The sequence below is a fragment of the Grampus griseus genome, assembly GCF_964374135.1.
Source record: "Grampus griseus genome assembly, chromosome: 5".
Classification (NCBI taxonomy): Eukaryota; Metazoa; Chordata; class Mammalia; order Artiodactyla; family Delphinidae; genus Grampus; species Grampus griseus.
Window position 1 is genome coordinate 91,615,509 of NC_138998.1, and position 21,428 is coordinate 91,636,936.

Genomic DNA, 21,428 nt, shown 5'->3' on the forward strand with positions numbered 1-21,428 from the left:
AACTTAGTAGTACATTCCGTATCCTGCAAACATCTAAAGAGAAAAAGCTAACAGGTTGTGCAATATTTCCAGAGGGCAAAGTAAATAATCAACAAAAAAGTAAAGGATGATCTTATGTTTGAAGCGTTTCTGGGCTTTGTTTGACGGTTTCTTAGGGTTTTTTGCGGGAGGTGGGGAGGATCGTTTATTATTTTTATTTCCTCCTACCATTCCTATAGCAAACTCATTTGGAAGCTCAGCCTGTCTGACTACTAAATACTGCTGTGGAAAATGTAATTACTCCTCAGCTATTCTATTTCTCTTATGGAGAAATCTCTAAATTTCTACCTAGAAAATGATCTGAGGTGAAAAAAGAAGATGAAACTCAAAACTTATCAATTTGAAATATCATTAACACTTAATATGATATTAACCAGAGTGAGATTAAAACTACTGGGAAAATAATGTTTATTAGATAACATCTTCATACTACCTTTGATATTTGTTTTCATGTTAAAGGATTAAGCTCAGAGGATAGCATTTTAAACATTGTAGACCGTGCTTGTAAAAGGCATACAGTGATACCAGTTATTTGGTAGTTCCTGAATTGGGCTTTGTGTCCCAACAGGTATGCTTCTCATAAATATGCCTAACTCGATAGGAAATAATAAACACCTTCCACATAATTTTAATTTAAAAAATCCACAACTCACTAAGAAAGCAACTAAACATATATATTTACTTTAATATGATGATAGGCCAAGTTTAGGCTCTCAGGAAGTGGGGTCTGATGTCTAGGGGTAAAGGTCACAGGGAAAAGGGGTAGGAAGGTAGGATGTAGGGAAAAAGTCGTGCAAAATCTAAGCATGGGTAATAATGTCCCTAGCCAATGAGAATGGATTTGTTTGGGCTCTCTCTTTATGAATAAACCAAGAGAGGGAAGCTGTAAGTAGAAGCAAATTTGCAGTTTATTATGACCTTGAATATTTCTATTCAGTTGGCCCATGCATGAACCATTGCGTAGTTGATTCCAAACAGATGTAGAGGCACCTGTTCTAACCAAACACGTTTCACTGGTTCAGTTTTGTCTTCCTAACTCTGATTTTCTAAAATCCATTTCTTCTTCCTTCAGATTTGTTCACCTATCAGACTTCCCTGTCCAGAACTTGACTAGTCACCCACTCATCTCTCTGTTATACTCATTTCTCTAATTTTAACTTCCTCTGCACACTTGGGAAGTAAACTCTTTATTCCAGCCCAGCCCCACTCTTTGAAATAAAATCCCAATGCTCAAGTCTTATCTCAGGCCCACTGATCTCTAGATTTAGAGCAGATCATTCAATACTATATTAATAGTATATGTTCCATCCATCTCTTGGGGGGAGTAGTTTCAAAAACACTGTCTTACTAGATTCTCACTGGTTCAGGGAACTGAATCTGTACAGATAAGCCTTTAGCACTCACCAAAGATCTGAGTATACACAAATACGCTCAGTTGGAAACTGACAGATGTATTGTATATTTATATAATTTCACTATTAAATGATATGCCTTAGACTGTTCAGAATTACTCAACTTTGATAAAGAACCATGAATTCACATTCTGCTATTGTAGAATTTGATAAGCACTGCTAAATTTGGTCAATAAGTATCTGGATTTCAATAGAGATTTACATCAAAATTTCTCTGTAAGAAGTTTCTTTCCAGCCATTGTTCTCCCCTCTCCAAGATAAAAAAATCAAGTGATTTTTAGTTATTGAGAAGAGAGATTCAAATTTGGAATTATTAGAGTGTATTATCAACTCCATGCAGAGCCGAGAATAAAAATTATTTTATAGTATGATGTTACTGGTCCACGTAAGCAATCTGTGGTTATCTCTTTTTAAACAGCAATTTCTCTTTCATGCTAGCATTCAGGTTTTGTCTCTCTTTTCTCTCTGTAGAGAGGTCCACTCATTCCCTCCTGTACCTTCCTCAGTAGTACAAGCTGCCCACTTAAGTATCACATGTCCTCTACAGCATATACAGAACACTCAACGTTTCCTGTAATTACACCCATTATAGTAAAATTTAACTTTTTAAACCTATTCACACAGAATAAAATAAGGCTCGTTGATGAGGAAAATTATTTCATTGTATTAACCTGAGATTCTGCTTCCATGGAAAAGTGAAATCTCTATTATTTTTATATTGTCTGACATGTCTGTGGGAAGATTATTTTGTTGGATCACAGTATCATTAATGTGAAATCTATATTAGAACCCAAGAATCCATGCAATATTTGTCATAGAAATGGGTAACATTTTTTCAAGTAGAAGAGATAAAAAATAATAATTTTCATGTAGACTACTTGATTAATCCAGACTCTTAACAGGTCATTGGTATGGCCCAACCAGTTTTATATATTTAAAGAAAGAGAAAGTCTCATTTACTTGGCTTTATTTGATAATAACTTTGCTCTGATTACTTTTTGATACATATGCTATACTGCATTCAAAGTCTTATATTGTAAAGGCTGAAAGTGAGAGTATTTTGTAATTCAAAAAATAAAATAAAAAGTACAGTTTTTACATTTAAAATTGATTATACAAATATATTGGTCATTCTTTTGTAAAGTACTACTGTGCATGGAGCACAGCAGGTATACAATACATGGGAGCTATCAGTGACAACATGTTGCATTTATATTGGTTTATCTGGACAAGTAACTTTTATAACATATTAGAAAAATATTAGAATTTCTCTGTGGGAATTCAGGACTTGACTATCAGACCATAGAAGTAAAAATTTACTAACAATGTTTTCTATGGGGAATAAAACCATAGGGAAGTTAAAATTCAGAACAACTGGGAAGGATCCAAAGTAAAGTAAAAATAAAATAAAATAAAGGCTTATTAAAAAAAAAGACTTTAATTAAAAAGATTATAAGGATTTAGATTATTTTGCCCAGAGAAAAGATGTCAGTTTCAAGAGCACAAGGTTTATTTTTCAGTAAAAACAAAATCTTTCAATTTTTATTTAGGTTTGTGTCTGAATTCTTTTAATTCGTCAATAAAAAAATCCTTCTGCAAAAGTAACACTAGATTTTCTCTGAATTATCTCTGATATTTTACTGTTAACGGCATTCAAGGCATGGTCCACAATACACACATATTTTCTGTGGTACAAATATATTCAATATTGCCTGTGTGATTGATCAACTTCTCATGAAATCTTTTCTATACTATTTTTGCCATATTCAGGAAAATGCCCTGATCCAAAGGTTTAATCTAAGAATTAAAAACAGGAGAAATAAAAATATTACCAGTCGTTTACTGCTACTGAGAATGTGTTCCTAGAATTATCCTAGAAAAACTTAGTTAAATAAATCAGTTTAAATAAATTTTTGTATTTCTCCGGATGATCTTACATTTAATGTTCAATGTCTATGAAAACTCAAAGAAGACAGTTATTAAGGTTTTTATTTTATGTTAATCTGGATTGACACCTGGAAGAAAAATTAGTCTAACTTTATTTCATTTCTTTTTATATTTCATTGCATAGCTTGGGTAGAATATGGCAAATACTGTTTTGTTTATTTTTTTAAAGAACCATAATTCAGGATATTAGTCATTCTCTAACTAAATTTTTAAAAGCAATTGAAAAATTGTCTCAATACAGATATTTCTAATTCATATGTGAATATACGTAGGCTTTATTAATAATCGATATTTCTAATTTTGACTAATGTGTTTATTCAATCATCATATATGTACTGGGGATATACTGTATATCAGTAGACACTGAGCAGAAAAAAGACTAAGACATAGGCCCTGCCTCTAGAACACAAAAATATTCTAAAGTAGAGAGAAATGAATAAACAGGCAATAGGCAATAAGTGAAATTAGCTCTGGAACTACGCCGAACGGACACTTTAGGACGATCAACGAAGAATTTCTGGAGAAGATGGAATCTAAACTGTGTTCTGAAGGATGGAGATGCTAGCTATTTTTCAGACAAAGGGAGGGTGATGGGGGAGGGTGCAGAGAGAGTTCTGGAAGAAGACAGTGACATGAATAACAACACAGGAAACAAGAAGGCCATGGCACACTTAGAAGTATGGCTGGAGCATGGACTTCCAAGAAAGACTGTGTTGAGAAATGCATGAAGGACCTTAAATGCTATGCTAATAAGTTTGCAGTTTATCCTTACTGCAACAGGGAGCCATTGAAGTATTTTAAGCAGAGCAGTTACAAGATTCTATTCATATCTTACTCATTTTAATGGCAGAGGGGAGAAGAGATTGGAGGGGAGCTAGACTGAAGTTAGGGAAAACTTTAGACTGTTTATTTTGTTCACTTCCTTAAAACTTCTTATGATCACTACTCTATTTTACTCAGAATCTAGAGTCTACATAAATCTGTTATAAGCACACACACATTTTCTTACTCCTAAGTTACCTCTGGCCAACTTACAGAAATGACCTAAAACAGCAATATGTTCTCAGACATTGTGAACTACAATCTGTCTCTTTTTTAGCCTTAATTTTACCTCTAAGTTTAGATTTCAACCACAGGATCACACTGCAATGATGATTTATTATCAGATGATAAGAATTGTGTCATCATGAATATGATACTAATAATTAATGGATAAAGTCTAGGCATTTGTGAATGATTTATTTATTTTATATAGTGAATAGATTCAAGGTTATGCCCAATAAATAATATGACATCACTCTCATTAATATTCCACTTCTTGAGTAGGAAAAAAAGGTGGAGTGGGGAGGAGCTACAGCTATCAATTTTATGATTTTGAACAACCTGAGACCTCTCTTCTTTATGTACTCATCGGAGTAAGCTGGGTTTATATTTGTATTTGCGGGAAGGTGGAAAGATTAACTGAAATTAAATATTTCAATAATACTAACAATTTATTGCGAGCGTATTATTTGACAGTCATACGATTGGATGAGTTTGTCCCTACTGCACAAATTAGGACAGAAGACGGGTTAAGCAATTTGTCCAGTGTCACCCGGCTGGGAGGGTGGAGGATGGAGATACAGGTCTCAGAACCACACAGTCTGGCTCCAGAAGCCACATTCTCAAACTCTAATCTATCACAGAAAGAAAACTAAATAAAACCAGCACTTACTTGAAAGAACGCTTAAAACCTTAATGCATAAACTACAGGCCTCAATCCCAGGCTTCCCTACCAGCACCACCACAAGAGCACATATCTAATTTTAATATGAAATGTTTAAAATCTGTCTCTGTTTTGGAGATTCTTACATGTACCAGACAACTGGGCCGTTTCTTTAACTGATGGCATTTTCGAAATAAATTAGGAGGTCTATGTGTGAGATTATGCAATTTTCTGCAGAACTCAAAAAAATAATTTCCATTTTGAATAAAAGTAAATGGGGATCGTCATTTAAAACCTTTTTTTCCTTAATTGGACCTCCAGTAAAAATTATTGCTTACCATTGATTCAAACCTATATAAAATATTCTAAATCAATGTATAATTTTGAACCTTAGAATTTTTAAGCTGCAAAGATCTTAGAAATCATATGAGACAATACTTCCTTGATAAAAGTGAACCTCATAAAGGGTAAATGAATTGTCAGGGTCACACAAGTGATGGATATCAACTTAGATTGAAAATATAGTTGGAGTTATCTAAATCAAGGGGATATTGGGGAAAATAAAAAAGAGGGAAAGATATGAGTATAGGCCATTTCCACATAGAAATCTATAATCACTTGATTAAAAATCTAGGCAGAGTGAGAAAAATAGTATTTTTCTTCTCCTATTCTAATATATAACTGTTTTCACTTAATAGATACCACAAAAGTATTATCAAAATATTCATTATTTTATTGGAAATAAACTTTGTTCTCCTTTGATTCTTTGCTATATTAAAGTATGCTTCTCAAGAGTACACCTACTTTAATTTCTTCTAGTGATTTATTATCCAAAGGGTATAGGGAACTAAGAACTAGGGTTTTAAAACAATTATTTGTAGAAGCATTTTTTGAATTCCATTAACAAGAAGAAGATATTACTCAATTTCAAAAAAACATTAATATTAAAATTACAGATTTTTAATAATTTCACCATTAAATTAGAGGTCACCAGAAAATCATAATTAATAAAGCACCCTCCAGTGCTCACAAAAAAAAAGTAGTGGAGCTCCCTCTATTGAATTATGGTTGAGAAAATATGCCTTGTATTTAAAATCAAATTTTATCTTCAAAACAATTATTATAATAATTGTAAATTTTTTCTCTTTCTAAGCTCTAGTACCTTTCAAATTTTAGAAGCACATATGCAATATCAATTTCTAAGAATAATATTGTAAATTACATATGTCTTTATAATTTTAGAATGTGTTCTTTCTCTTTCACGGTTTTTGTTTGCAGGAAATTACATTTTAAGGCTGCAATTTTCAATTTGCGTTTTTCTTTTGTTTTCCTTGAGTTGGTAAAACTAAAAAGTTATTTGACAGATACTGGGACTATGATACATCCTAATAAGAATATGAATTCCAATTTTGTTATGGAAACTCAAAAATGTAGTTTAATGGAACTAAATATATCTTCCAACCAGTAAAATGCGGTATTTCACATATTTTTCTGATATGAATAAACTGGCATTTATTATAATATCGTGATTACTTAAAAATGTGATTCATAATGATTATTATTGGTTGAAGAGTCCACTGTGTGCCAGGCACTGAGACATGTGCCATACACTCATTATCTTTTTGAATATTCATATCAAATGAACTTCATAGTACTGTAATCCTCATTTTACAAAACAGAAAAAAAGACAAGAGACAGTAATCAAACTAATGCTCTGATACAGAGCCCAAGCTCTTGAGCTCTTGTGCAATGGAATATATGCTATGTATTGACAGTCTGTGAAATCTGTAAGCCTTGACAGTCTATAAAAATTAAGCAATTAGTTTTTAATACCACTGAGGTATAGCCACACTGTACACAAAAACTCACTACTCAGGTAGTTCAAATCCTTTCTAGCTGAACATTTAGGATCAATTCTAAAAAATGATCACCTCTAAACTATACCTGGAAACTCTATTCTTTTTACTGTTTTATCATTTATTTTAGAAAGAAGACATACTTCTTATCAGCAAAGAGAAAAAAAGCTGAACAGATGCAGGTTTTGTTTTAATAAACAGATACTTATTTGCCATTCTACTATGATAAGAAAAGCAATTTTATCATATGCTAATAAATCATTTCTAAAGGAAAATTTCTATTTGAGAACTAAATTACCATATACTGGGGTTGGGTTGAGTAGGGGATTAATCCAACAGGGTAAATCCAAATATGTATTGCATTTTACTCTTAGATCTGATATCAAAGGCATTATTCATATTTAGAGCCATGCTCATCTCTGCAAAAATATAAAACCTATGCCTTATGACCAACATAAACACTTTTCTTGGGAAGTGTCATACCTATCACCACATAGAGAAAATGCTTGCAGAATGAAGTATAAATGCCACAAGTTTGGACATTTAAAACTAAATTCTAAGCAGAAACTGCTTTAGTTTCATAAAATTACAATATGTACATACTAATATTAAGTCCATTATGAGTGTTTGTTGCCTTGTTTTAAAAATATATCTTCAGCATATGCTTGTTGAAAACTCTTCATGTACATATTTTATGTTTTTTTTAATAAAAGTAACTATAAAAATATATTTTACTCCTTTTCACAATAGGTCCAAAAATTACAGGGTGAAACATTTAGTAGCACTGATTTTTAAAATAAATTTACAGAAGATGGTATTTTTATCAGCTCATAAACAATTTTGACAAGCCTGTTAAAACAAACTTGTTGGAAGAAATGTTCAAAATATGATTTACTTAAAAATAACTGAAGTCTGTTTAGTAAAACTATTAAACTGGGTTTACAAAATGGCATTATTTAGACGTATATTGCATCTACAATGAACAAACACGAATATTTGGAAACCATTTGTGTAATGAAAAACATTATCAACTACTCTTAAGGTTCACATCTTGCTGCCTGTTAATCCACTGCTTCAGTTAATCTCATATCACAGAGTATGAATCTTCTAAAATGGAAGAAAATATGGCTTACAATTACATGGTTTATGTTCTAAAAGTTACCCGTCTTATATGGAAAGAGCAATGATAATAATTCATAATAAATGCACTTCTTTCCTGCATTTGTGGTTCCATCTCATGTATAAAAATTTAGGCACAAATCTGTCTATAGCTTTTGCCTTACATATGAGTGTGTGTGCCTATTACTCCTATAATTCTCATTTTTTCCATAAACTTTAAATAAATAAGAACCAACATATCCTGGTTTTTAAGAAGTTATAGTAATAGTACAGAGTTATGGAGGAAGTATGGGGAAGGTACATCCCCATATACTTTAGCTGGGACTAAAGATACTCTTTTTTAAATTGAGATATATTTGACATATATTTGTTTTAGGTGTACAGTATAATGATTTGATAGATGTATATATTGCAAAAATGATCACCACAATAAGTTTAGTTAACATTCATCACCACACACAGTTACAATCATTTCTTGTGATGAGAACTTTTAAGATCTACTTTCTCAGCAACTTTCAAGTATACAATATAGTATATACCCTTTGAACCGTAATTTTAGAATTTCTTTCTAAACAAAAAAGACACATATTCTTTGACTCAGCAATTTCACTTCTAAGACATTTTCCTGCCAACATAATTGCTCATATGGACAAGAACAAGTATTAAGATGTCCACTGCCGTATTGTTTGTAACAAATAGATTAGAAACAATCTACATTTCCAAGAGCTGGGGAAATGGTTAATTATGGTGTGTACAATAAACTCCAATACACCATGTTAAAAAATGATGTAGAGCTATATGTGCTGATATTAGATATTCTCTTAATCTCCAACATGTGCTGCAAAGTGAAAAAGGAAAGGTACAGTACATTCTCACTAGATATGTTTAAAGGGTGGGAAGTTTATATGCAAATATGTGCTAGTATATAAGCATTTGAATAAAATCAAAGAGATCCTCTTCTGAACCCCGTAACTGGTAAGTAAATTAGGGAAATTAAAAAACAAGTATTTGAACAACTTCAAGGAATTCCTGGTCACCTCCAGGAGTTAGAGCCATGTTCCTCCTTAGTGTCTTCACTCATTCCATTCTCTCAGCCCATATCTTTTGTTTGATTATTTCTCATCTCGTACTTCAGATATCACTTCCTGAAAGAACTTTTCTGAGTTTTTCCTAAACTCCAGACCAAATTTGGCCACACTGATGTAAAATGCTCTTTATGTGCCCTTGCCGTACTTAGCAAAAGTTCTAGCAAATAATTATATAATTAGTTGACTGATGTCTGTTTCCCAGAGAGGACATAATTTCTTGGAGAGACAGTGGACCTTGGCTATTTAGTAACTAGTTCATGGCAGTATCCCCAGCACCAAGCCCAATGCTTTGTACATATTGAGCACAATAAATATTTATTGAATGCTATTATTAAACGTTGAATGGTTAATTGACAAGAGTTTTAATTTTGGATTGGTTAACAATATGACCTTAGGCAAGTAGCTAAGTAATTTTAAGGCTCTTCATAGCTCCAAAACCTTGAACCTATGGGTCTAAATATACATCAAACTAAGAACATTGTTGTCTCTAAAAATGGTGGTTAATCTTCTACTGAATTTTAGGTAATCTCTTTACCTGTATCTTCATCTAGCTCAGCTGTCAAATAAGAGAACTGAACAAGATAGACATCTAAGGCACCTTCTCATTTTTCCAATAACCCCTCTTCTACCACATTTTAGCTTCTGATCATGAATTGCATGCCTTTAACCCTTCAATTTCTCTCTCTCTCTCTCCCTCCACACACACACACACACACACACACACACACACACACACACACACACACACACACACTTTCCATAATTTTATTCCTGGGGAAGATAAAGTTTGAGCAGTAGGAAACAGTACTCTTACTGGACACTGCTCTATAATATATGAGCCTCTATAATATTTCTTGCCCAATAATCTGAAAGAAGAGGGTGTAGACTGTGAATATGGGGCTGAGGATCTGCAGTAAGGATCCCTGCTGTTGCCACACCCCTCACTACTATCCTGAGAGGTAGACTTCCATCAAGAGAACTAGCCTAGGGAAGCCTATTAGAAAATGAAAGACCATGGAGAAGAATTAATTTTTCCTGAACAACAACCAGCCAAATCCCAGAAGCAAAGCTTCATAGGTTGACTCACACAGCAGCCTACAGTAGAATGGCATGGAGCTAAAATCAGAAAAGCACCCAACTGTCCAGCTTAAATTGCCAAACTGCAAAATAATGAACTACATAAAATGGTTGCTGTTTTAAACCACTTTATTTTGGAGTACTTTATTATGTGGCATAGTTAACTGATACACTGTGGTTCAAAATTTTAATAAGAGTAGCAAGACTTATTTTTCTGTTTTTTGCTTGATTTGGAGCTAGGCAAATTTTATAGCCAGAAACCTCCCTACTATTAGGGAAAGTACTTGGGAATATGCTGACAAGAGTTTTAGCCACAGTGTCCAATGCCCGCTCCCTTCAATCCGTCTTATTAAGGACAAATCTATGGCATCTTTTACCCGTGTGCTTAGAAAATACCCTCTCACCATTCCTATCTCCATTTGCTTTTGGAGTTTTCTGAATATCTGGGACACTCAGAGATATTTGAACCAAATAACATGTGGGTGATCAATTAGGAATAGTCAGTCTTGGCACCAACTGTTCTGGCTATATTGTTGGCTGTCCCAAGTCAGGTCACCATACGTAACTGATACAACTGTAGTTCACATGTACAAAAAGACTTGAGACCCTCCTTCAATTTTATAGACATCTTTGGTAATTTATTCTTAGATCTAAATTGATAGTGGAGCTACTGAGAAGCCTCACAGAAGAACAGAATGGGAATTGTGCAGTTGGCTAAGAAAGGATTTCAGTATCAAATTGAAACAGGCCTTCCCTAGATAACTGCATGGCTAAGTATAGCTCCCAGGTCAATTTCAAACATCATTATTCTCTTGGCATCTCAGGTCGATTCGGTTTCCACTCCAATCCACGGAATCCTTAATGTTCCACACGTACTACAATATTCTGGGGTTCCAGCCATAACCTTATATCTCTCTTATACTTGACATTAAAGAGGCATATAACCCCTTATTGATACTTCACTATTGCTGATACTTAAATAAAAAAGGTTAGAAATATTCAGTTTGTCAGGTTGAGGAATGTCTTATAGTTAAGTATTCTATGACAGACACATAATCAAGTCATTAACAATTATCGTGATCATCTAATTTGCCATCCAAACTGCACTTTTGAGAGTAAAAAGGGTACCATTAATAATCGAATAAACCAGGCATAAACCAGGAGTGTCTTGGATATACCAGGATGTATGGATCATGGAGTGATAGAGAACAGAGCTTTAGGGGAAAAAAGGCAAGGAAGCAAGCCAGGGAAACTGGACAGCTGTCTAATTTCTGATTAGTCTATTCTCCCACAATTTTGTTTCATTTTATTGCAATGCTAGAAGATCAGACACAGTCATGTTCATTGAAGTACCTCAACTCAAAGTTGAATTATGTAATCCTTTGATTAGAAACTATTTTGGATTTTGCACAACTCTGATTGCCCCTTGAATGGAATGGATAATTGAAAACTGACTGGATAAATAAGAGAGGAAGCAGTCAAAGCTAATTTCATTCTTGGAACATATACTACAATAATGGGCTATGATAACAGGTTACCATAAAACAATTACTGAATATCATAGCACAATTGGAACTAGTCCTAGCTGAAATATATATGTTATTCTGTCTAATAAGGTTGGGGGGAAAGAACATAAATTTTATTATTTAAACAGAGAAATTAGCTGGATGAAAATATCAGTAACTCCAAATATACGATAACATTTTGTACACTACAGGGATACTTGTAATAATTGTAGGATTTAACTTTATCAAAGAGCCTATAATATCCTCTTCTTAAACATAGAAGATATATTTTAGCCTTGGCTTTGTTCTCCACAGGGAAAGGAAACTTCTGCCCTAATAAAAAAAAGCAATGGGAAATATAAATGGACATTTTTCTGGACATTTTATTGAAAATAAAAAGGAGCTGATATCCAAAAGTAATAACCAAATAAATATTAATTCATCACGCAGCACTCCCAAGAAATTTTTCTTTAGTATTCCAGTGAGTTAGCTCATCTTAATATGCCACATACACTCATGTGTGAGAAATAAAATGGGCCTTTTGAAAACCTAACAGTGAAGAATAAAATTAACACTTTGAGAAGAACTAAATTTAAGTTTCCATGTATACACACAGGTACAGAGATACTCTTTTATCATATCTGTACCTATGTTGCTCTCCTGCGTATTTGGGATAACATGTTGCATGTGTCAGAGAGCTAGAATTCTTTGATGATGTTTTATGTGAAACAGATGGCCAGAACAAAAAGAGGTGTGTTTGGGAATATAAAACAAGGTGATTATAAAGCATTTAAAATACTATATGACAAAAAGCTGCCATCTTACACTAAGTAATGCTGACAACTTAGTGCTCAGTTTTACAAAGGCCTATATTTAGTGTCATGAAAACTTGAGGGAGAAAAAAAAGAAAAGAAACATTTTTGCCTGCTTTTAATAAAATGGTCAAAGTGATAATTAAGTGGAATAAATTAAAGAGTGTTATTCTATTAAGAATATAATAAAAGCCTTAATATAGCATGTTTTACTTGAAAAATTCAAAATGCTGAGCAAGGGAGTTAGTAATCTCACCAAAATCAGAACAATGTACTACATAGGGAGATAATTTTACAGATGGGAAATAAAAAGGAGTATAAAAATAACTTCCCCCAAGTTTACAACATTCTTAAGCAGCACAGCTAAAAACTGAACACATGAGTACTGACTCCATTATAAAGAATTTTTTGTTGACACTTAGGAGTCTTAAAGTAGGTTTTTATTGATTTTCTTCTTTTTAATAAGTCCACAGTAGACAAGCATTTTCTTCTAAATTTCTATTTTAAAAGATATGCTAGTTTGAATTTTCTAAAAAGTCAGAAAAAGTTTGGAATCTAGTCATGAAAATATTTTAGATTTCTATAGATTTGAAAACAATGGGAAAGCATTATTATTTTCTATTTCCTTCTATATTGTACTTATAACCATGGAGCAAATCAACTTCCTTGTTTAGGAGCCTTTTTAGGGTGTACATATAAGGCTTTGTCACATAAACATATTAGCATCAACCATCACTTAACATTTTATTCTAGGAACTATATATGAAGTTTAAATAGAGTCAGTCTTCCAGAAGGGATGGGTTGCATATATATATATATTTTTTTATGACCTAAAGCCCTTTCTGACTGTTGGGGTCTCTTTTCCCAGGAGAATGGGAGACTAATTCTCTCCAGTATAAATTTTTTTAATAGCCTTATTCAGGCTTGGAGGAGTAATCACAAGATACGAGTTTATAAAAGTAGGAAAAAAGACAGAAAGCTAGCAATTGGGAGCCACTGACATTTTTCTAGTAATACAACTTATATGAATCGTGTCTGTCCAGGCTGTTTGAAAGCATTAGAAAAATACAGTTGGAAAATGACTCTGCCTTGCCTAAATGGGCTTTTTACCCTAGGTCATTAGAAACAAACGGTTGAGCTGGCAGAGCTTTCAGAGAGCAGAGCCTTAGTCCACCCTTTTCCTTACACATGAGAATACTGAAACCCAAAATGGTGAAATGACTTGCTCAAGTGCCTGAAGGTAAGTGGTCCCAAAACAAACCTAGGAAAGCAGTCTACTGAAAATAGTGCCCCATTAAATCATAAATTGCTATTGGATTAAATAAATCATCAAAGAAAAAGCAGTATTACTGCCTACTAAGCAGTTTGCAGTTTTGAAATTATAAATTTTAATAGTCCTACATCAGTTAGTCTGAAAGGACATTATTTGAATTGATGCTCTTCCCAAGGCCTACTGAGATAAACGGATACATTCCAAACATGATAACCCACTGAAAAAAAAAGCTTTAAGTGTGCTTACGTCTTGGAATGAACTTTTTATCAGTGAGCAATTAAGAAACATTCCAGAGGGGGTGCACACAGATGACCCAAGAGAAGAAACAGTTCAGGGCCCATCTCCTTGTTGTAAATAATCAAGGAAAGCCTTTTTTTTCTTTTTTTTAAAGCAATACAAAATGTTACCACAGGCTGACGCTCTTTCTACGAGAATAATAAAATTCTTGCTCCCTCGGATGCTGAGCTCATACTTCATTGCCTTCATCTCCGAATTCAGTTTCCGTGGTTCATAGATAATTCTCCTCCTGCCTTCAAAACAGGTAACATGCCATGCCTAAAATATATCCATGGCTAAGTAGCGACTACAGACCGACAGACCTGCAGAGGCAGTTTCACAAACTCTAGTTTTTGTTCTCTAGGTCTGGACACACTATCAAAACCGCTCCGGAAATGAAGGGCTGCAGGGGGGCCAGTCCCTTCATTCAGTCCCTTTGCCTAAGCCAGCTATTGGTGCTGCATCACCCCCGGGCTCAGCGGTGCAGAAGGCTCTGGAGGAGGGGCACTTGCCGTCCAGGACTTGCACCCTGAATCTGGACGTGGCGCTTTTAGTGCCATAATTCTCTCTTTTAAAACACACTGACGCCGCACCGAAAATCTGGCGCATTTGCCAGTCGGGTAATTTCAAGGAAAGCGCTGATCTGAGGGTCTCAGTCTCCTGACCCGCAGATCAGCAGAGGGTAGGCGGCGGTGAGAGAGCCCGCCCCGCTAGCTGAAAGCGCGCAGCTGGGTTCCGGCGAGAAACGCGCGAGCTTGCTGCGTCAAAAGAATCCCCGCGAAGATCAGAAAGAGGAACCTCTCCCTTTTTAGCAGTTACATGTGCGGAAAACCTATCCTCTGAGGTGGCCCAACTGAAAATAAATTCCGGCACGGAAAAGGAAACTGGGCGTGTGCCTGTGGTCCGAGCGTAGTGGTGTAGGTGAGACTACGCTCTCCAAGCGGCGAGGGGGTTAAACCGAAAACCAGCTGTGGGACTGTGGGCGTGTGGATCTTCGCACTGAACAAACTACAGAACCCTCATCCTCCCTCCTCTCTCCCCTCGGCTCCAGAGAGAGTGCCCCTACTTCCCACACCAGCCACTGGGATCAGGAAAAAGTGAAATCCGTACAGTACCAAAGCCAAGGGGGTCTCTCCTTCCCACCTCCCGGGGGGTTCTCACCCCCCTCCACCTGCTTTTAAATCCTGTTCGACTCTCGATTCACAGTCCCAGCCCCAGAGCCGGCGATCTGTCACAGACGCCTCTTGCTCTAGCCTCAAAACAGCAGGTGAGCTCATTACCTCGACTCGAAACGTAACTTTAAAAATGAGAGCAGAACGGGAGGGGGCACGCACCTCGCGCGTACACCACCACTAACACACACCGCGGCGGCAGTTCACAAACACTAGGGATCTGCAGACTCTAACCCCGAGCCCCACTCTCCTCTCTTTTCTGGGAGAGCTCCAGAGGCTTTCAAACCCCTTCTTTGACCTCAGCATGCCAACAACTGAAGGGATGTGCAGAAATTAAAGACGCGAAGAGGAAGTGAGTTTTTCTCTGATAAAAACTAAAGAAAGGGGCAAGAGTACAAACAAAAGCCGAAATAACAAGAAGTAGGAGGTTTTTTTGCAATTGTCTACGAGGGGCTAGAGATCAAAACTTCAAAGGGAGAAAAAAAATTCCCCCCAAATCTTCATTTCTAGCGAAAAATTAACCTGCTGCTCTGTCAAGCGACGGCGAGCACACAGAATTTCCTGTTAGGGTCAACTCACTTCAGCCACCCGGCGGGTCTCAGGATGACAGTGCCAGGGGACGTCCCTAAGGGCAAGGAAAGAGATTTCCAGGAGAGATATATTCGTAGTTGGGGCTTTTTCTTTTTCTTTTTTTTTTTTTTTTTCTTATGAGGCTCAATACAGAACTGAGAACTGAGGTTAGGTCACAGGTCCTGAACAATCCACAACCCCCTCACTAAGGGCTCACAAACCTGGCTGCGAATTCCAGTCCAGGCTGCGTTCTTTGCCCGCCATCACCCCTACTCTCACCACCCACCCAGACAATGGGGGAGACGACGTCCAAACCAAGGTCGGAGCTTTAGGAGGTTTTAAAAGGGAGTGATTGAAAGTCCTCCCTTCCTCCTCTACCCCTCCCCCTCCCTTCGCCTCTCACCACGGGAAGTTACCAGGGGATTTATCACGAAAAAGTGCGAGCTATTGCCTCCAAGAGCTAAGCAAAAGGAAAACTGCCCAGAGCGCAGTGACGTGGACTTTGATATCCAGAGACTGGAGGGGTGGTCAGAGGGCGAGAGCTCGCCGCCCAGGCTGGAGCCGCAGGGGGGAAGGGGAGAGAGCCAGATGAATCTTGCCCGTGGGCCCCGCGGAGCCCCGGCCCCGGCCGCACCCAAACTTCCTGGAGATTTATCAAGTCCCCCCAGTCGCTGCCCCAACTTCAGCCAACCGGTCGAGCCCAAATATGCGGCACAGGTGAAGGTACCCAGGGCCAGCTCTGTGCCCGCACCGCCGTCCCCTTACCTCCCCCATGCGCCCCGGCGCGCCTCCCCGGGAGTGCGAGGCCCGGGCCGGGCACCTAGAAAAGAACCCCCCCGGCCCAGGTTGGCCTGGGGCTGCTCTGAGGCCCCTGCTCTTACCTGGCCGAAGGACAGCAGCGGAGATCAAGAGGCAGAAGACCAGACGGCAGGAGGAGGCCGCCTTCGATGCCATATTCCTCCTCCTCCTCGGGGACCACCGACAGAGTCCGCGGCGCAGGAGGGGGCGTCCTCCCCGGCTCCGCGCTGCCCGCGCGCTCGCGGGTCCGGACGCAGCGGGCAGCGGCTTGTCCCAGACACACCGCCCCCTGGGCTGTGGCGCTGCACCTTCGGGTGTCCGCTGCTCGCAACTTTCCACCACGCAGTGCCCCAACTCCTCCTGTCTCCCCGTCAACACCCGCCCTTGGCCCCTTCGGCTGCTCCTCCCGGGACCGGCGACCCTCTCTTCCCGGGAGACACTTGAGTAATTCGGAAAGGTATACGTGGTTCTTTTTAGCTGGTCTGTTATTTTCCTTCTCTTGGAATAATAATAATAATGGTAGTGGCAGTGCGCATAAAAAGCCTGGTGCTAGGAAAGAATTGCCGGGAGGGGCAACAGTGGGGCGACAGGTCCAGGCGGTCTCCTCAGGTGGTAGCGGCGGTGGCAGCGATAGCAGCGGCGCCAGCAGCGGTCTCTGGGCTGCTCTGAGTGGAGGGACTGGAAGGCGTGTGTAAGCTGCCGCTTGCCTCCTCCCTTCGCCTCCTCCCTCTCTCCTCTCTCCTCCCAGCTTCGCGGGACGTGGAGCCAAGCGCAGGTGGTAGGAGCTGGATCTGCAGCCTAGAGGCGCTGCAGGACCGAGCCCGAGACGAAGTCCGCCTCAGGAACTCCACTGGGCTGTCATGCTCACCGAGTCCCGGAGACCGAGTGGGCGGGGCTTTCTAGTGGCTCCGCCCCGGGGGCACGCCCGCCAATAGGGAGCCCGCCCAAGAGCTGCGCGCTCCTGGGTGGGCCCCCAGTACTGTCACTTCCCTGTGGCGTTATCTTTGCCATCGTCCTACGGATTCTCACTTCACGCTGCCCACGCAGCTTCGCCACGGTTCAAATTGCCCTTTTCTTGCCCCCAGGCGCCTATCCACTGGCTCACTCCTCAGGGACTTTTCGGCCGTGATATCTCAGCCTCCTTCTCCTATAAGGAGAGTAGTGGGGCAGGGAGGTGGGGGTCGGGACCTCCCGGGGGACTCGCACTTCGGGTCCAAGGGTGAAAGCGAAGGAGGGAGGAAGGGGCTGGAGGAGGTGGCAAATGGGGAACTTGCCTCCTGGGAGTTAACAGGAACAGCTACTGGTTGGCGGTGGGGGGGGGGGTAACTCACTAGGCTGATTCCCCCGCCCTACTCTCGCCACGTGCCCTTCTCGCACGCATCTTGTTTTGCAGGCAGACTACGTGAGTCGACTGCCCACTAGCAAATAGAAAATATTCACTCTTTCCCGGGGGAAATTAAATCAGGAATTTCTAGATCATACTTCGTTACACGGATTGTCCCAATGTCTACAAAAGCCAGAGCGAGTGTCTCTTTTATTTTGAATGAAGCGGCGATTTTAAGTTGCAAACAGAAATCCTCAAATTACTCAGATTAAAAGCCAAGCTTCTCCTTGTCCGTTCCAGAAAGCCAGGCATCCCAGCAGATGGACAGGCTTCTCTGGCAATTTCTAAAGATTGAACCACCTCCCAGGCGGAACGTCAGGAAGCTGTGTCGCTTTCAGATCAGGCAGAGAGCATGAAGGAATTTTTCCCTCTAGAACACCGGGGTGGAGCTGTCGGAGCCCTAAGTGGCTCTAAATCAGGGATGTGGGATCACAAGTCTCATCCACGAAGCATAATAAAATCTTGGTCCCAGAACCACTTCGCCGGGGCATTAAATAGCCTTCCGTGCATCACAGGGACACCCCTGTGTGAGACTAGTCTCCAGCAGAGAATGCCAACTAGTAATCGTCACATACTGCGCTTTCATCAGAAGACTTGAGTCACCAGCTAGATGGGGATGAGGGAAGTTGGTGGCAGGAGAAATAATAAAACAAGCGGGAGTGCGCGCGCGCGCCCACACACGCCTTTGAATTCTTTCTGTTTTCCTGCTCCAAACTATTAAGCTCCATCTTCCGCTGTGATTTTTATCGAAAGCCTGCCAGTCTTGTCCTCTCGGTTCTCCTTACATTACATTCGCAGTATTCTAGAGTAGAGCTCTTATATTTTTCCTCTCAGAATAAGTAGTTTCTCCCTTTTGGTTTTAACATTAGCATTTCATTTGCATCTTATGAACCTACAAGAAGGCTAATAGTATGAGGCAGATGCCTTTTAATTCAGTATTCCATGAGCTAAGTATGGCTGAATTGCTAGCATTCCCATGGGATCCTGTAGAATTCCTTTAGGGAATTGTTTCCCCTTTAACAGCAGCTCTAAGTAGCTCTTACTCGAAAAAATCATCCTAACTATATATTTAACCTGGATCCCTCCCAACCCACCCTCTGTCTATCTGACCCCCTTTATTTTGGGGTGGGAGTTAATACAGCTTAATTGTTAAAAAGTTGATCTGCAAAGGCAGACTGTCTGATTTGGGCTTTGACATTCCCAGGGGCATGATCTTGGTGAGCTCAACCCCTCTAAGCCTCAGTTTCCTTACTTGTAAAAAGTGATAACAATAGTGCTAGCCTTTTGAGATTTTTGTGATGATTAAATGAGATCACACAAATAACTGGCTAGATACAGTAGAAGGAGTGTGGGCTTTGGGGAGCAATCAGAGCCTAGGTAAAGCCCCTGTTCTGCACAAGCGAGTGACCTTGAGCAAAAGTCAGTCTCTTATAATCAAAGTATGATAAGTATGATGACACATCAGAGTACCAACTTCAAAGGTGAGCAGCTAAGTAGGATCAAAATACATTCTATAAATTAAGTATATTATACTTACCCACATTTATGACAAGTATGATTGTATGTAGTACAGTCAGTTGGTCCAGAATTCCTTTTAGAGAGGAATTTGTCCTAGTGTAGGAAAATGCCTTAACAAGCCGCTTGGAGCAGTAACTTCAAAAGCTATTAGTCTTATATAGCTAAGGCCACAAAGTGATGGTGAAACTACTCTATATTGACTAACATAATAAAAATAAAATGAGGAATTACAAAATAATAAAATTAAGAATTTGGCAGGGGAGTGAAGACAGGGATGCTGAGAAAAGAAGAAGGGACAAAGACTAAGCCATACAATTATAAACTGAAATGGTGGAAGACCTTTAAATATATTATAAATAATTAGTTAATGGCAACTATTGAACACTTACTATATGTTAGGTTATTCTAAGCAATTTATATGAACTAGTGGAATAATTCCCCCTCCAAAAAAATCCTGCGAGGGAGATGTTAATGTTATCTTCATTTTGCTCATGAAGAAACTGAAGCCCAGAGATATGAAGTAACTTTTCCAAGTTCACACAGTGATTCGTGATTCATAGTAATAGTAATGCCACCATTCTACCGAAGGCACTTTGATATTAGAGCTTCATTTCTATCTAGTTACTCATCACTATCCACTTCACTTATCAGATGTGTGCAAAAATAAATTTATGACTTTCTTTTTGGTTGAGGGGGGCTTGATTGAAACATAAATTCCTAAAACATTAATAAAGCCTCCTACTCTAAAATACATTGTCCTTGAGGAAATTAATAAGGCAGTGCACCCTATCTGCATGAGACAGATACAGTGCATATGAGATGACAAGACCATTTCTAGTAATTTAGCATAAGTAAGAGCTCAGAATTGGAAATAAACTTGAGATGTAAGCTCCACAAAATAATGTAGTAGAGAGAGTATTTGTCTGTCAAGATTTGGGGAATGGGGGGTTGGATCCACCTGACCTAGTTCTTAACAGGAAGAGCTTTTCCAGCTGCATCTGGACCACAAGTGCTTTTGTTACAACCAAGAAAACATAGTATTCCAATGATATTTACCAGTTTAATCATGCCTCAGAGCATCATAATGGGGACTGCTTATTGCAAGGAATAAAATGAATAATGTTCAGCCAGAGGAAAACGTACTTCTTGTTACCTGAAACATGAGAAGCATTTTGCGTCTCCAGTATAAAAGAATTCATCATCAGTCAGGACAGTATGCTCAAAGCAGTGACAGCACAGTAGGCAGCTTTCCTGCTTAGAATCTGTTGAGGTCAGATCTCAGGATTCCAGAGGCTCAGGCCAGGAACCTTTGCCCCATCTGTACTACTTCATCAGTATGTGACAATATAGCTAGGTGGGGCATGTGAGCATTTGAAGAGTTGAGGTGATTTTTTTCTTCTGATCAACGTAAACAATTTCCCACTGGAGATGAAATTTCCAAAAGATAGCTTTGGAGGCTGGTGACATTTGTTCTTTACCACATTTATCATAGTGTTTTGTGTGCCTTCCTAGTTTTTGAACAAAACATGTATGCAATTCAAGAGCATGCAACAAATCTGACTCACTTTCTCCCCAACCCCACCTCTCCATCAATGATTACACATTTCTAGCCAATACTTTGCAAATACATTGGGTACTCTGTAAGTATTTATGTATGAATGATAAATAGTGAGGAAAATTTTTTATAGAACATAGACCCTGAAACAAACTTAACAGGGAGAATGAATAAGAAGATGAAAGCTGTTTCCACTGAGCCTTCAATGATTGGACTAGTATGATTCTGGTACCAGTTCCAACGTGTGGGGTTGTTTTTTTTTTGCATACCACCAAAGCAATTCTTGGACACTAGGTTGATGTTCTACAATTCAACTAAATTC

The 21,428-nt window shown here is 38.6% G+C and overlaps 1 protein-coding gene across 2 annotated transcripts in view; it reads right to left on the reverse strand.

Annotated features, from left to right (window-relative positions):
* ALCAM (activated leukocyte cell adhesion molecule) overlaps positions 1 to 17,379 on the reverse strand; it is a 201,257-nt gene extending 183,878 nt beyond the window's left edge. For both annotated transcript variants that reach the window (XM_082654998.1, XM_082654997.1), the window contains exon 1: positions 16,733 to 17,379. In XM_082654998.1, coding sequence (XP_082511124.1) covers positions 16,733 to 16,805 — 73 coding nt within the window. In that variant the 5' untranslated portion in view covers positions 16,806 to 17,379. The remainder of the gene's footprint in view (positions 1 to 16,732) is intronic.
* Positions 17,380 to 21,428: the final 4,049 nt, after the last annotated feature.